Source organism: Solanum tuberosum, unplaced genomic scaffold (genome assembly GCF_000226075.1).
Source record: "Solanum tuberosum cultivar DM 1-3 516 R44 unplaced genomic scaffold, SolTub_3.0 scf00338, whole genome shotgun sequence".
In the NCBI taxonomy this organism is placed as follows: domain Eukaryota; kingdom Viridiplantae; phylum Streptophyta; class Magnoliopsida; order Solanales; family Solanaceae; genus Solanum; species Solanum tuberosum.
This window is the reverse complement of record NW_006239263.1, coordinates 556,178-573,213: the sequence shown is the minus strand read 5'-3', so window position 1 is coordinate 573,213 and position 17,036 is coordinate 556,178. Positions and strand designations below refer to the sequence as shown.

Genomic DNA, 17,036 nt, shown 5'->3' with positions numbered 1-17,036 from the left:
TGATGTGACTACTCTCCTATATGACAAATATTTCACGTTGCTATTTGGATTGGCCCCACCTATATGGGGACTATTTTGAACAAATTAATACTGTCAAGTGTCAAATATCCTTGCACATAATATCTTTCTCACATTCAATATTATATTGGGGACTACTTTGGGCATGATATCGAAAGGTTGGTGTAACACCTCATGTTTCGAAAAGAACTAAAAAGAAATTCGTACAAGTCATGCATCAGTTTTTAATTTTGTGTTAACTTCAAAAGATCATATATTTTAACACATAGAGAGTTAGGAGGCACATGCGCTATAAAATTGAAGGTCTTTGAGTCTTCTTTCCAACGCCGACAAGTTTGCTAAATTTCGAGCTCAGGGTAAAAAGTTATGCCCGTTTGAGTGAAGCCTCTCTATTTTGGCTATTGTGTTTAGAGCATGAGAACAAAGATCTTCAATTTATAGAGTTCCAAATTTTTCCTCTAAGGAAGGAATAACCCAGTTATGGAAGGAAATTATATTTTCTTTTCAGGATAAGTAAAAGTATTTATAGTAATACTTCGACTTTCATTTAAGGAGAAAATAAAATTTAAAATATGATAAGAAAATCAGGGCAAAACCTTACATTCACTTGGTGGTCACAGTCTCTACTTGTGTAGCTTTCTAATGACTCTTTATTTTTAATTTCACTAGTAAACTTTAATAATTACACTATTTTGTTAAAATTTAAAGTTTGTTAAAAGTTGGTTAGAAATGAGATAAATGCCACGTAGTCTATAGATACAACACTTCATTTATGTGCTATGAATAGCAATGTGAGCCTAAATATTGCAACGTTGTTAGCTTTCCCTCTTTTATTGAGTAATACTGTAATAGCATTACATAAAGTGAGGCAATGCCATCACACAAAAAGAAATGGGTTATCACAAAGGTGGTAGCCTAGGTCCAACATTATTACATTAATCCACTTCCAAAAAAGTTAGCTTTGTCAAAAATAATATATATATATGGGAAAATGCATAAGTACCCCCAGCCTATGTCCAAAATTCCTGAGACACACCTAACCTTTACTAAGGTCCTATTATCCTCCCGTAACTTTATTTTTTAATTTAATTTTCTACCCCTTTTCGGCCTACGTGGCACTATCTTGTGGGCCCAGCCCGTGTTGACAATTTTTTCAAGGATGGTGCCCCGTAGGCCAAAAAGGGGAGGAAAATTAATTAAAAAATAAGTTCGGGAGGATAATAGGACCTTAGTAAAGGTTAGGTGTGTCTCAGGGATTTTGGGCATAGGCTGGGGGGTACTTATGCATTTTCCCATATATATAACGTTGTGGATGCTATAAAGTTATCTTTTCTGTTTTTTGATGAACCTATAGCTAGTCTTGATTTTCAAGTGCTTTTGTGAGTCTTTTGATAGCTGATTAGATTTATATAGGGGCGGAGCTACCCTAGGGTAAGGGGAGTCAAGCGACACCCCTTCGTCGGAAATTTACATTGTATATATAGGTCAAAATTTGATTTAATGAATATTTATTCAAGTGTTGACACATATTAACCTAAGTTGAAGGTTTAGTATATTGGTTAAGGGGTCGCAAACGTTGTTTGAGTTGCTCCATCACTGACAATTTACTATTTGTTACAAAGAAATTAGTTATACATGTACTGTTAGTTTACATGCTATCTTGCATAAAATAATACATAGATTCCCCTACAACTTACATACATTAGTTTTGCGGGTTTTTAAATTGTCAATCAATGCTAAAATTTGATATATAATCCTTATGTCCATACACTAATGGATTGCACATAATCAACATTTCTTGATACAATAGTGGGACAGATTTGAAAAATATAATATACTCCTTATGATACATACACTAGCAAATTGGACATGGCTAAAGGTGGTATCAGTCTCCATGTCATTGCACTAGCAGGTTGCGCATGATTGGTCTCAGGGGCGGACCTACGTTAGGTCAAGCGGGTTCCGTTTTTAAGTCAAGCGGACCTACGTTGGATCAAAAAGTGAAAGACAATACTAAAAGTGGTATCAAAATCTCTAAACATTTTTTAAGTCACTAGTGGTGGGTCATTTCCGTTTAAGTTTATTATTTGAAATTGGTATATAGCTTTTAAAAAATACAAATGTACTTGGTGTAAATTCTTTTGTAAAATATCAAGTTGTGTAAAAACAAAAAATCTGGTATACACGAAGGTCACGTTAGGGTGTTTTTATTTATTTATTTATTATACTAAATCATTTTCTTATTTTATTTATGATTTTTCAAAATTGTACATTCTTATTATTAATATGATTAATTCTCAACATTTTAAATTGAAGATATGCGAAAATTTTCAATCTCATTATTAGTAGTCAAATACATGAGTATACTATTTTGTTAGGAAATATTATTGTTTTTTCTGATTACTTTTTTCTTTTAAAAAAAAAATAAAAAAATAATAATAATATATATATATATACACTTCTTCATTTACCTTCAAAGTACTTCCTCCATTTTATTTTGTGTATCATTATTTTAGTCTTTCTAAAAAGGAATAATATCTTATTATAATTAGAAACAAAAATAATAATAAATCTAGCGAAATCTCATTAACTGAGGTCTCGGGAGGTTATAGTGTACGCAAATCTTATCACTATCTTTTGGAGATAGAGAGGTTATTTTCGAAAGACCGTTAGCTCAATTGCATCAAATCCAAGTAAAATAAGAAGACGACAATGAAGAACACCTAGTCATTATTACTAAGAAAAAGTGCAAAGTCTACACCACACTATAATTAGAAACTTTAACTTTAAACTTTCTATCATATGCTATGTAAAATAATTTATAATCATACAAATATCAAAATATTAATTTAAACCACTAAACCAAAAAAAAAAAAACATAAATACTATATCAAATCAAGCGATACCATTTTGGTGAGATAAGTGAGGTAGTCACATCAGGTACTTAATTGTATAAGTGATTTTTAAATAAAATATTTAGGAGATACCTTTGCAAGACTGCACATGATAATCAATCCTTTATTACTTCCTTTGTCCTATTTTGATGTGACATCCTTTCATTTTTTTGTCCGTCTTAAAAAAATGTTACTCTCTCTATTTTAAAAAGAGTGACCTAGTTTGACTTGAAACGAAGTTTAAGAAAAGAAAGATTTTTTTTTAATCTTGTGGTTCTAAATTAAAGTTATGTCAAATATACCAAAATGATCTTTAATCTTGTGGCCTTAAATATGTCACATGGAAAATTGAAATTAAAGTGTTGCCAAAAAAGGAGAGGAGTCATTTTTTTAAAAACAGACTAAAAAAGAAGCTAGACCATTCTTTTTTAAACAGATGGAGTATCTTATTTTAATTAGAAACAATTTAATTTCAATTCTTTTTATAACTTTAATGAAATGATTTCCAACCACACAATTGTAACATCCAGAAAATTTCTAAGGTAAGACCCGAATCATTCTTCATTTGTGTATAAGATCGTATTGGGTGATTCTTAAATTTCTCTTAGGTCTTAAGGTCAATTATTTAATGTGGGAATAGATTTGGAGACGAATTAAGGTCACAAAAATCCTCTAGCACAAAGTTGAGTAGAAAGCTTACTTATCGATTGAGTTTTGATATAAGATTCTACTTAGGTCAATTTCAAATGATCATATTTCTTAGCATATAATGAATTGGGTGGCTCATAACCTATCAAATAAAAGGTATATGCGTCCTCTTTCCAACTCCACTAGGTTTACGTCATTTCGAGTTCAGAATAAAAAGTTATGACCGTTTACCAGAGACTACAACAACAAAGTTTTCTAAGTCAGTGACTTACGAACCATTTCTCTGAGTCATAGAAAGAGCTACGAGCCGTACAGTTGACTCATGGAAAAAGTTCTGGAAGTCAATTTTTTTGGTCCAAATCTTATGGACCCATCTACGGGTCGTAGAAATTTTTACGATCGTAGTTTGGTCCCGTAGAATGAACTTCTGAGCCTTAAAATTTCAATATGGATTTCACAAATAGGATCTATGATCTGTAGATCAAACCACAAACCATAGATGTCCATGTGGGAGGTTTTTGATAGCTTTTAAATTGGGGTTTGTTTTGTCTTTTCCCATTCGTAGAGTACAAAAATACAGATGCGAATTGTAATTAGCAAAATTGTAGCTAAGGAGTCCTATTTAAGACCTAATGTTTGCTATTTTTGAAAGTTTTCCTAAATTAAAATGAGCACAGTTTATTTTTCAAATATGAAAATAAGAAGGGGACGCCTTTGTAACACCCCAAAAATTTATAAGCTAAGATTCGAATCATTCTATAACACCTCGCAACTCTACTCTTAAAATTTGCATCATTCGTGTAACACTCAGACTTCAAAAAAAGGCTAAAAAGGGGTAACAAGCAAGTCCACGAACCCAAAATAGACCATAAACCCTTTATGGAACCCTAAATGGTCCATTTAGGGGTCCACGACCTGTTTAGGGGAGGTAGCCCAACCGCCTAGGGCTACCAAGATTTGAGCCACCTAGAAAGGACTCTAGACGGCATGTGGTGACTTGTATGTCCCATTTAGGGGTACTTACAGGTCACTCGTCAACTTTTAAGTTAGGGAAAATTCTTTAAAATATGGGAATGATTTTGGATATGAATTAAGGTCACTAGAATCCCCTAGCACAAAGTTGAGTTGAAAGCTTTCTTACCGATTGAGTTTCAATGTGAGATTTTACTTGGGTAAATTTCAAATGACCATATCTCTCATCACATAATGAATTAGGTGGCCCATGACCTATAAAATTAAAGGTCTTTGAATCATCTTTCCAACGCTACTAAATTTTCCCTATTTCGAGATCGAAATAAAATGTTATACCCGTTTTAGTAAGGCCATGTCAGACAGGCGAAGGTTCACGGATGGTTATACGGCCAGTGAAGTGTTTCACGGACCGTGGAGCCTTAAATGGTCCATGAAGCCTTCCTTGAAGGGCACTCCATCAGTTTTTTAAGTTGGGGTCATTTTGTTCTTTCCCCTATGTGTTTGGTACTTAAACTACGTCGTTTTAACCCTTATTCTAACCCTAAACCACGACGTTTTACACCTAGTTAAGGTCTTAGAAAGTGTCAATCAGTTCTTTTACATTCATTAACACTTCAAGTCATTAGAGCAAGGTTCCAAGAGAAGAAAAGCTAAGGTTTCAAGCATTTTTCGAGTTTTGTCAAGAACTTTATTCTTCTAGGTATGTAACACTATCATAGTGTTGGACTAGTATGTCCCCACGCCCTACATCTACTTTCGAATCAGTAAAAGAGAAATATAGGGTTCTATCCTTAGATTTGAGTATTCTTGAGATTAGCTTTTTTTTTAGTTTTGAGTTATGTACCTAATGGTCGAGTTGCTATATGTTATGCATTGAGATTCTTGAGTTAATTCATTCATGTCTATATTTCAGCATAAACCCTATTAATTGAGTATTTTTTAGATGAGTAGTATTTATTGAGTTCTTAATTATGAGTATTGAGTTTTCTAAATTGTTATTGAGATCCTTAAGTTGAGTTGTTCATGTCTATATTTTAGCATGAACCCTATTTTGAGTTATAAAATTTGAGAATATTTTAAAGCCAACATAATTGTTTCAAACTGAGGTTTTAAAAAAGTAAAGAGGAGTTTGAGAAAGAGTTTTAACCGAGATTTAAACAAGAGTTTGTGGCTAAGTGCCAAAACTGTTATCATGTAAAGTATGAGCATCAAAGGCTTGCCGGTTTGCTTCAGAGAACGCCAATCCTTGAATGGAAGTGGGAAAGGATAGCTATGGAATTTTTGGTCGGTCTTCCCAAGACCTGGGAAAGTTTGACTCCATTTGGGTTGTGGTTGACAAACTGACTAAGTCAGCCCACTTCATTCCAGTCAGAGTAGACTATAATGCCCAACAGTTGGGAAAGATTTATGTTAAGGAGATAGTAAGGTTACACGGAGTACCTCTTTCTATCATCTTAGACCGTGGTACACAGTTTACATCGAAGTTTGGGAGAAAGTGCATGAAAAATTGGGCCCTCAACTCACTTTCAGCACAACTTTTCTTCTACACACTGATGGAAAGTCGAAGAGAGCAATTCAAGTGTTGGAAGACATGTTAAGGGCATGTGTAATAGACTTTGGAGGGCATTGGGATAAATTTCTACCTCTGCATGAGTTCTCCTACAACAATAGCTATCATTTCAGCATTGACATGGCATCATTCGAAGCATTTTATGGGAAGGATGTAGATCGCTCATAGGATGCTTTGAAGCTGGAGATGTGGAACCTTTGGGGGTGGATTTGGTAAAGGATGCTCAGGATAATGTGAGGAGTATCCAAGCTAAGCTTTTAGTTGCCCAGAGTTGACAGAGAGTATGCAGATCGTAAGGTAAGGGACATGACGTTACAGACTGGTGAACAAGTTCTTCTGAAAGTGTCACCCATGAAGGAGGTGATGAGATTCGGCAAGAAGGGAAACCTCAGTCCTCGCTACGTTGGCCCATTTGAGATCCTTGATTGTGTAGGGCTAGTGACTTGTGGGTTGGATTTACCGCCTTGCCTATCTGGAGTCCATCCAGTGTTCCAGGTGTCCATGTTAAAGAAGTATCATGTCGTTGGATATTATATCATCAAATGAGACTCAGTTTTGTTAAACAAAGATCTTCAGTATCAAGAGGAACCGGATGCAATCCTTGATCGTGATGTCCGAAAGTTGAGAACCAAAAAGATTAAGTCAGTGAAAGTTCAATGGAAGCATCGTTTAATTGAGGAAGCTACTTGGGAAACTAAGAAGGACATATATGTGAGACAAGTATCCCCAGTTATTTGACTATTCAGGTACTACTATATTCTTGTCTTAGCTCAGTTTTCCTAGTTTGTCACTCAGGGACGAGTGATCGGTAAATTGATATCTATTGTAACGACCTATTTTCGTCGTTATCATCACGCCCCGAGCCTACACCCCGGACGTGGCTGAACCATTGGCCTGGCTCAACTCTCAGTGGAAGACTTACTCAACATAAGATGAACTCAAAAGTAAACTTTAACTCAAATGTCTCAAAATAATAAACTCAGAAATGTATAAGAATATTCAACTGTCCAAAAGAAGGCAACTCGAGTCTCAAACATTAACAATGGAAATGAAAAAAAAGACTCATGAACCACTACTGTCTATCTGTGAAGCCTTTAAAACTATGAAGGATGTTGGGACAAGAGATCATCCTAACAAAACTGAAATAATAGAAATAAATAAGGGATCCTCCGGAAGCAGGAGGCTCACCAAACAACTCTGGAACTGCAAGTAGTCCGTATGTTGATGACCCTGATCTCCTGTTTCTGCTTCATGAAACGATGCAGGCAAATGGCATAAGTACATTGAATATACGAGCATGTCAGGGGAACACTGAACATAACATAAAAGTTTGAACTTGGAAAGAATGAAACATACTCACCTCAACTCTACTCAACTCAACCTCAACTCATGGATACTCAACTCAATACAGTATAAAAACAACAATAAAGATGCAGTTTATATAAACGTTTAAAACAGTAGATAACAACTCAATGTATTTAAAAATACAATAATAACTCAGTTTGTATGTAAATATACAAAATAACTCAATTTGGGAGATTCTCTAACCGATTATAGAAGCTTACCCAAATGCTTTAGCACAAGAAAACCTTTCCAAAATCACCACCAAGAATTTCCCAAGCTCAAAAATGAAAAAAACGGGGCTTAACGTTTGAAAATGACAAGCCAAGCGAACCCCACAAAATCTTGGGCATCGCAAAAGCGAATGGCCGTCGCTAAAGCGACAGGTCCTTCGCTTAAGCGGAGGTCACTTAAGCGACAGGTCCTTCGCTTAAGCGGAGGTCGCTTAAGCGGAGGTCGCTTAAGCGACAGGACCTTCACAAAAGCGAGGCCTGCAGCACCAGAAAACAAAGTCAACTCTCAAAACATCAAAATGACCCTCGGAATTTGTTCGGAACCCCGTGAATAGAAATCACATATGCAAATCAATTATACTAAATATTTCAGACTCAATGGAACCACCAAAACATGAATTCAAGGTTCCTTTGACCCGACATCCGTGAAAACCACAACAACTAAATCATGCCTAAAAAGGTCAAAACAAGCTCGGGACCTCTAAAAAATTAACCAAGACCTCACCTAGACCTAAAATCATTCTTTGAATCCAACGGAACTCTCGAAACTCCGATCCGAGCATTCAAACCCCAAATTTGACCAAAGTCAATCCAGGCTAAATTTTCTCAAATCCATAACATAGGACCTCAAATCCTATAAAAGACTTGGAATCTGAGACCAACAGCTCTCAAAGCTCAGTTTCCACATTTCAGGACTGGTGGAATCAACGAAATTTCATCCCAACAGTCGAGACTTCAAAAGACCCCAAAATTCACTTTCTTAACAATATAAGTCTTTCAAACTCAAAACTTATCAAATTCTAAACTTTTAACTCAAAGTTCAAAACCAACTTTTCAAACTCAATCATGAAAGATTCGAGGTCAATCACGGAAGGGCAAATGGTAAATTTACGAAACTTTTCAAAAATATTCATTACAATCATAAATTTTTATGTAAGTTCATTAACATTATAAGTAGAGTAATCTATTTATGAATTGATTAAGAAATCAAGTGCTACTCCTTATGAATTTTATCTTAATATTATATGCATTAAATATGTATGTATATGCATGGGTATGTGTGTGTCTGTTTAAGTTTCATCTTCTCTTTTTTCTTTATTTTTCTACTATTTAGATAAATGAGTTTGGATTAACGGTAATGAAATATTTTTTAAACTTTATTTGCAATATAAGAAAATAATATTTAGAATTTTATTGTAAAATATACCTCTATTTTTACAAATTGTTTTGTATTATGTGCATTAAAATATACATATAAAGTTATTGCTCTTTATAATTTTTGTTTACACTAATAGATAAATCTAAAATTTTGATTATTATTAATAAAATTATTTTTTCTTATTCTAATAATTTATTTATAGAACATCACTAACTTAAATAATTAATTATCAGTTCTCACATCACTTCATCTCGAAACTATTATCTATTTATTGTTGTTACGATACCAAACTTTATGGAGGACCTTTTACCCCCTGCACTATTTAATAGTGTATTTTATAAGTATATATGTGCCCACGTGGACATCATAAAAATTTTACATAATTATAAATAGTAACGTGTCCACGTGGGCACATATATACTTATAAAATACACTATTAAATAGTGCAGGGGGTAAAAGGTCCTTTCCAACGTTCGATATTGTTATAGCAATTTCGATCAAAGTTCGGATAAATTTCAGACTTTTTCCCCCTATATGTTTATAGTTTTTAAATATTCCTTCCGACCCATATTATTTGATCATTTTCTTTTTAACACGCACATTAAAAAGTCATAAAGAAGAAGATAATTTTACTAATTCACCCCTTAAAACCTTCATGCGAATTTTATAAACAAATGTAAACACTTCCAAAAAAAATTAATTAGAAGGGTAATATCTGAAAATTTTCCAAGTGTTAATATTGAACATCAATTAATTGAAGTAGTGTGATAAAATACATATATTAGTAATTATTTCTTAATAGATGTGTCTAGTCAAACAGTAACGAATAAAAATAAACGGAAGGATTACTTAAGAGTCAAAATGGTTTACATTTGGACTCAAACTAGTACTACATATTTTAGGGAGGGGAGGGAAAGTGAAATTTCCCTCTAAAAGGCTTGTGGCTATTAATTTATAGGCAGCTTCTGTAAAATGCATTCCATCCCAACTAGCATATATTGAAGGGTCACTGCAAATATTTCTTGCTGTTGGATCCCCACATAATTCAAAAAGTTTATAGTTATATGGCCCTCCTGCTCCACAACATGCAACTAAGGCTCCCTTTGTAAATCCTGTAAAAAATACATATACATTGATCAATGATTATGTATATTTATAGTACTCAAGAGTTATGAGTTAAAAACACATTTAAATTATTTCAACTTTTTGAATTTTATATCTGAATTATCACTCAATAGTTAGCGAAATACATCTCAATTAATTTTTTATGATGTGTGTACACTTTCTCTTTTGTTTAAATTTTTTTGCCACGTGACACTCCATGTGAAAAAATAATTCCAACGTGGCAAATATAATAGTAAATTAATATTAGGTTAAAATCAGAATTATCACAATATAAATTAATTTATTCCAACAGTGGCATTCACTGACTCTTTCTCCATCTTCCTTGTTGTGGTCTCATCTCTTCCGTGACGTTTATATCTCCAACTAATTGAAAGGGGAGAGTTTAAAGTTTTAAAGAAGTCGATTAAAAATATATTTTGTAATGTAACAACGAATGGAGTTATTATATATGTCAGGTGGATGAAGATCTTATAGACAAACACGCCAAGAAGCATTTCTAGATAAACATTTGGTCTAGTCAACATCTAGGTATGTTTCGCTAATCACTGGGTGATAGTTCAGGTAGGAAACTCACATACTCAATAATTCAGATATGAAACTAAATAAAATCTGATAAGTTAGATGTGTTTTTGACTCTTAACTCTATATCTATACTTAATATACAAACCTAGGCTGTTATCTTTTGAGCGGTTAAAAAATGTACTCCCTTCGTGTCATATCAAAACCAGACAAACAAAATTGAAACGAGAGTGTAATTGTTACATACCATATGTGTTTGGAGAGAGATAAAATTGCATGGCAGCATTGTAGTAGTCAGCATAGATGATTGTAATAGAAGGATGAAGCTGTCTAAGAAGATGAAGTTCCATTTGAAGAAGCTTATTGTAATTCTTGGAAAATTGGTTGAGCCAATTAATACAACCAGTAATTGGATCATAGTCTTCCTTATTTGAGTCCATAAATATTGTTAGAAGAGCTGTTGAGCATCCAAGGGGCATACTCCCTGGAACTACCACTCTACTTGCTCCAAACTCAATTACTTCCTGCATCCCAACAACGTCGTATATTTATGATTACAATAGTAAAATATTGTTATAAAAAACATAAATGCATGGAGTCAGAAATTTTAATAAGGGTGTTCAAAAATATTAGTGTGTGGCTGTCAAAATAAAAAATAATATTATGTTATTTGGGGTTCAAACCCGAAACTCCTTCATTCAAATGGACACTCATTATCACTGTGACAAAAGCATAGCTTTTGTCAAGGGTACGCAACTTTAAATATATATTCTTTAATGTAGAATTTGACATATATATATACAACATAATTTTTGACAAAGATATCTGGTTGGACACCCTGGATGGCCATAGCTACGCCCCTCTATATATATAATATCGGTTTCACAAAAAAACATGAAAATGACAATTATAGTGAAATGTTATTATAAATAACATATATTATAAGTTATAACATATATAATCAGTGGCGGACCTAGGATTTTCGTTCAGGGGGTTCGAAAAATAAAAGTATAAACGTGTATATATAAGCCAACAAAACAAAATTTTAAGAAAGTAGTAGTATTTAGTTTTAGTGGCGGACTCTTGAATTTTTTTGGGTTTAAAACCACACTTTTAGCATGTTTTATAAAATAAAAAACTATAAAAAACGTGAAAACGGAACTGAAATCTTAAAAAAAAAAAAAAAAAAAACTGAAACTGGAAAAGAAAAAAATAAAATGCTATTGCAGGGATTTGAACCCTCAACATGAGACTTAATTTTCAAGGAACTTGCCACTGGGCTATCTCTTTCTCCTTGTCATTGAGGGGGTTCAAAATATATATATCCACATAAATACAGAAAATTACCTTTTATATACAGTGTAATTTTTTGCCGAGGGGGTTCGATTTCACAGAAAACAAGAGCATTACATTATATTACAATATTATTATAAAGGATGACTGTTATAGAGAGGGTCTAATTATATTTGAAATTTTCCCTTTTAATCTTAATGAAGTAATGTCTACATATAAAATGTCTAAGATTAACTTTAGATCATAAAATTTTAAAAGTTTTAAAAAGCAACAACATAACAATAATAAAAGGCAATGTATCTTTTGAAAATAAAATTCATTTTTAGCAAAATGTATCAAAATTTATTTATTTATTAATTATTGATATTGTTGTTGATTACCTGTATAGCTGAGCTAATAGAGTTGATGACTGCTGGAACATATGATTCAACCTTTTCTTTAGTGTTATTTCCAAAGAAACCATAGATGAAATCATTTCCTCCAATTTCTCCCACCAATATCAATGAATTTTGTAGAAATTCCTTGCATTCTATACATGTGAAATGTTTATGAGAATTATAAAAAAAATTAATCGACACAAAATGTTGAATAAAACTTAGTGCCCATTTGGATTGGCTTATTTTAGGTGCTTTTAAGCCAAAATAGCTTTTAAGCAGTTTTGAAGTGTTTGGGTAAAGTTAAAAAGTGTTTATAATCACTTATTTTTAAGTCAAAATAACAAAAATAAGTCAAAAGTCATAAGTTAGAAATCCTAACTTATGGTTTTTGGCTTATAAGTCATAAGCCAAAAGTCAATCCAAACGGGTCCTTACACCAACACATTATAAGTGTCTGAAATATAGTTAAGGATATGATATTTTTCATTGACATAGTGAACATTTCCCATTTTATTAATAATAAAACAATATTTTACCAATTTAGACATATATAAAACATGAAAGGATTTTTTCCAATATTACAACATGTTTGGTGGTAAAAAATGTTTAGGTTTTATCCAAAGAGAGTTAATTTTTAGAAAATTGAGGAGTTTGGCTAAGCTTTGAGTACAAAATAAGTGTTTTTGGAAGTAGCAGAAACTAGTACTTTTTTAAAGTTCGACAAAACACTGATCATTGTTTAAATACTTTTACAATCAAATTATTTTTAAAAAAAATAATTTTGTTGAGAAACAGTTTGTGTTTGACCAATATAAATTCTTAAAACATTTTTATCTTTGACCAAGCTTTTTAAAAGTGCACATTTTTTCAAAAATATTTTCCAAAATAGTACTTTTAGAGATTTTTTTTTTTAAAAAAAAAAGTATTTGAAAATTAGATTTTGCTACTTTCCAACCACAGCACTTATTTTCACTCAGCAGTTTTGGCCAAACATCTCACTTTATTAGAATAATAAATATTTTTTTTAGGAAGAAAAAAACACATTTGCTCCTCTCACAAACTTAATCAAATAGACTATTAAATTAATTAGTCAAATATAAAATTTAATTTCTTTAAAGTGAACGTGTTGTAGAAAACAAAAAAAAAAAAAAACACTTGAAGGAAATTTGCAATGGGATGAGAGCATTTCTTTAAACCAACCCAGTTGAGCCACCAAAGACGCATTGGTCGTGGTTTTTACTCCCTTATTCGACAAATAGGCAGGATCGATTGCCGTTGATCCTCCTACCGCAAAATTCACACCTTGTGTGAATTTTACATTATCTTTTCCTCCTAAATATGCTGGCACTAACGGTATCCCCAAACTCTCAGCTACGTATACAACAAATGTATAAAATTAAGCCTTATAACAGTTGGATCAGAATCATTACAAGTATATACATAATTGAAAATTTTGTATGTACATTATACGTACCAATAAAATCGATAATAAGACGACCATTGGAAAATCGACCAGTGGGACGAAGAAAGAAGGTTTCTCCATAAGGCAAGCGAGCGAAATAGGGAGAAGGATTTCTGTATCGAGTTAGATAAAATTCATTTCCAGTATCAGTTAGCGAATCGCCGAAACTAATAATAGAGTTGAAGCATCGTAGTGATATTAATCGTTGACCTTCAATGGGATTTAAAAAAAACCAAAAAGATAATGAAGGCAATTTTACTCAAACAAAAAACCATTTTTTTTCTAATTTTAAAACCAATTGCCTATCATCCACACAACTTATAAGTAAGGATACATATGTATTGCCAAGGACCACCGGTCAATTAATATATAGTATTTTTGGACGATATCTACTCGAATGATGAAAATTGTTAACTTTCGAATATTGAAAGGATGTTTTCTGTGAGAAAAAAAAGATATTTTAAGGATGTGGTTTAAGTTTAGGATATAGTTTAAGGATGTTTTTGGTCAAAAACTCTCTAACAGGAGGATGAAAATTATTAACTTTTAAATACTTGAAGGATATTTTCTGCTAAAACAGATATTTTAAGGATGTAGTTTAAGTTTAGGGTATACTTTAAGGATGTTTAATTTTTGGCCAAAAATTCTTTAACAAAAGGATGAAAATTGCTGTCTTTCAAATACTTGAAGGATGTGTTTTATCAAAAAAATATTTAAAAATGTAATTTAAGTTTAGAATATAGTTTAAAGATATTTTTGTACAAATACTCATATTCGAAAATCAAACATAAACAAATTAAAACAAAGAGGAAAAAGAGGAAGGGGGACAAGTGGAAGACGTTATCATTACAAGCAATAATTGTAAATAAAGGGTGGTACGTGGTTAGGTGCAACCACGTGACTAAAATGGGCCTAATTTATAATTATATATGGGGAAAATTACGCAAAATTGACAAATATCTAGAGTATATTATGTAATATAACTATTGTTTCGATTATTTTTATCGTAGTTATAGTTTCACGAAATTTTTTATTCGATTTTTTAATTGTATAAATTCAACATTCGTATAATTTGTTCTTTGATTATATAAATTCAGAATTTATATAATTCGGTTCCTGATTATATAAATCCAGAATTTGTATATGCTTACCCTAATGTATACGATTTATGAAAAATTTATAATAAATTATCTTGTTTGTATATTGGCAAGTGAAACACACAAACAAAATTCTAAAAAATTGTTAAATGTATAGATACAAAATTTGTATATACTTACCCTATTTGTATATTTCGCTACCCTATTTGTATATTCGCTAGCGAAATATACAAATCGGGGCCTCCATATGTATATACTTATCATGTTTGATATTTGCAAGCGAAATATACAAACCGCAGCCTCCATAGCAAACGAAACTATAGTTATGAAGCGCAATTATCAAAAGTATAGCTATAGAACCTTATTATGTCTATTATCTTTGCTATTTCTGAAATTTTCTTTCATATATATGCTCAAGTAATTTATTCTAAAATGGATTGATTATATGATTATATGCTCGATTAACTTATTTTAAATTACACTCTCCTTAATATATGTAAGGATGTAGGAATTTTTAAAAAGTATACTTATTAAAGGTGTATTTAATATGAAAAAAAAATATTTTTATTAAATATTTTTCAATCTTCGCATATTTGATTGGTTTAAATGTTATGGAAAATATTTTTTCCTCTAATTTAAAGAAAAACATGACTTCCATATATAGGGTTGCGGGGTTTGGGGGGGATAAATTTTTTATTAAATCAGGAAAATATTTTTCAAAACTTTTCTTAAGCCTCACCACCAAAACAAGTCCCGGAAATGAGATCCAACTTCCGTCCCCAACTCTTGATCCTGATTTGAGACTCGAATTTTAACCTCTTGATCTCAATTTGAAACCACTCGTTTTTCAAAAAATATTTTCCAGAAAAACGTGAAAAATATTTTCCTTCATACCAAAACACATCCTAAAAGAAGAAAAAGAATTAAAAAATTGTAATGAAAATACATATTTCTCTACATAATAAAAAAGCAATAGATAATATGAGTAATATGAATATCCATTTTTATTCATATGAAATATGAATCAAATTAAATAATTTGATTATTTTCATCTGACTCATTTCCGTTCGATCCATACTCAATTTGCCCATTTATCATCCCTACCCATAACCCTCCTGTAATTTTTTCTGTGCCCAACTCACAATAACTATTAATATCACCGCACTGTCAGTAATTGCGAAAAGTTAATAGCTGATCTCGTAAATATTCTTAAATTATGTGAAAAGTACAAATATACTTTTAGCTGTTAGTTGTAAATACTCTTAAATTATGAGAAGTTGTGTACACACTACTAGGGGTGTACATGGCCGGGTTGGTTCGGATTTTTCAAATATCAAACCAAACCATTTAGGTCGGATTTTTAAATTTATAAAATAAACCAAACCAATAAAACTCGGGTTTTTCAACCTCGGGTTTTTTCGGGTTTTTCGGTTTTTCGGGTTGTTTCGGGTTTTTCCGGTAAAGTATTCATACACAACATATAATTTACTTGTACTTCAAATATTTCTTTAGTCCTACCAAAATACAACTATCTAAGATGTTTCTTAAAAATATAACACAATATGATATGATTAATGACACTAAAATATCCAACAAAAATAATAATAATGAAATCGCGTAAAACAAATATTGCAAATTAACAAGTCATAATGAAAATGATCATAATTTAAAAGTACTAAATCATGCTAAAATTAAGTTTAATAAGTATTAGTTACATGACTAAATATTAAAGAAAATTAAAATTAGATTATGTATTTTAATTGTCTAAACCAATGTAAAACTAAGGGATAAGGGTTTGAAAAATACCCCAACTTTGGTCGGATTTGATGTTGCGATACTAAACTTTCATGAGGACCTATTACCTCCCTAGACTATTTAATACCGTATTTTAAACATATATATTTGCCCACGTGGACATAAAAAATAATGCAAAATTATAAATAGTAATGTGTCCACGTGGCACATATATACCTTTAAAATACACTATTAAATAGTTCAGGGGGTAAAAAATACGGTATTAAATAGTCTAGGGAGGTAATAGGTCCTCATGAAAGTTTAGTACCACAACAACAAATTCGACCAAAGTTAGGGTATTTTTCAGACCCTTATCCCTAAAACTAAAGAACAAATATTCAATATTATTGTCATTCTTAGTGTTGAATTGATTTTCTTTTTGCATTAGTATTAATTTGATTTTGATTTAAGCTTTATTATAATTACCAACATATGTGGACTATAATCTTTATTGGCCCATTCATAATTCTAAGTTTCAAACTTGAAATAATATATTAAAGATAAAAACTATAAGAAATATTTAAAAATTATGAT

The 17,036-nt window shown here is 31.7% G+C and overlaps 1 protein-coding gene across 1 annotated transcript; it reads right to left on the bottom strand.

Annotated features, from left to right (window-relative positions):
• Positions 1–9,583: 9,583 nt before the first annotated feature.
• LOC102596711 (GDSL esterase/lipase At1g28580-like) lies at positions 9,584–13,870 on the bottom strand (the record flags this gene model as incomplete). Its single annotated transcript, XM_015315087.1, has 5 exons — positions 9,584–9,947; positions 10,727–11,003; positions 12,153–12,301; positions 13,305–13,520; positions 13,624–13,870. Coding segments are annotated over 5 exons (1,152 nt in total), but the record flags the coding sequence as incomplete, so codon positions are not given.
• Positions 13,871–17,036: the final 3,166 nt, after the last annotated feature.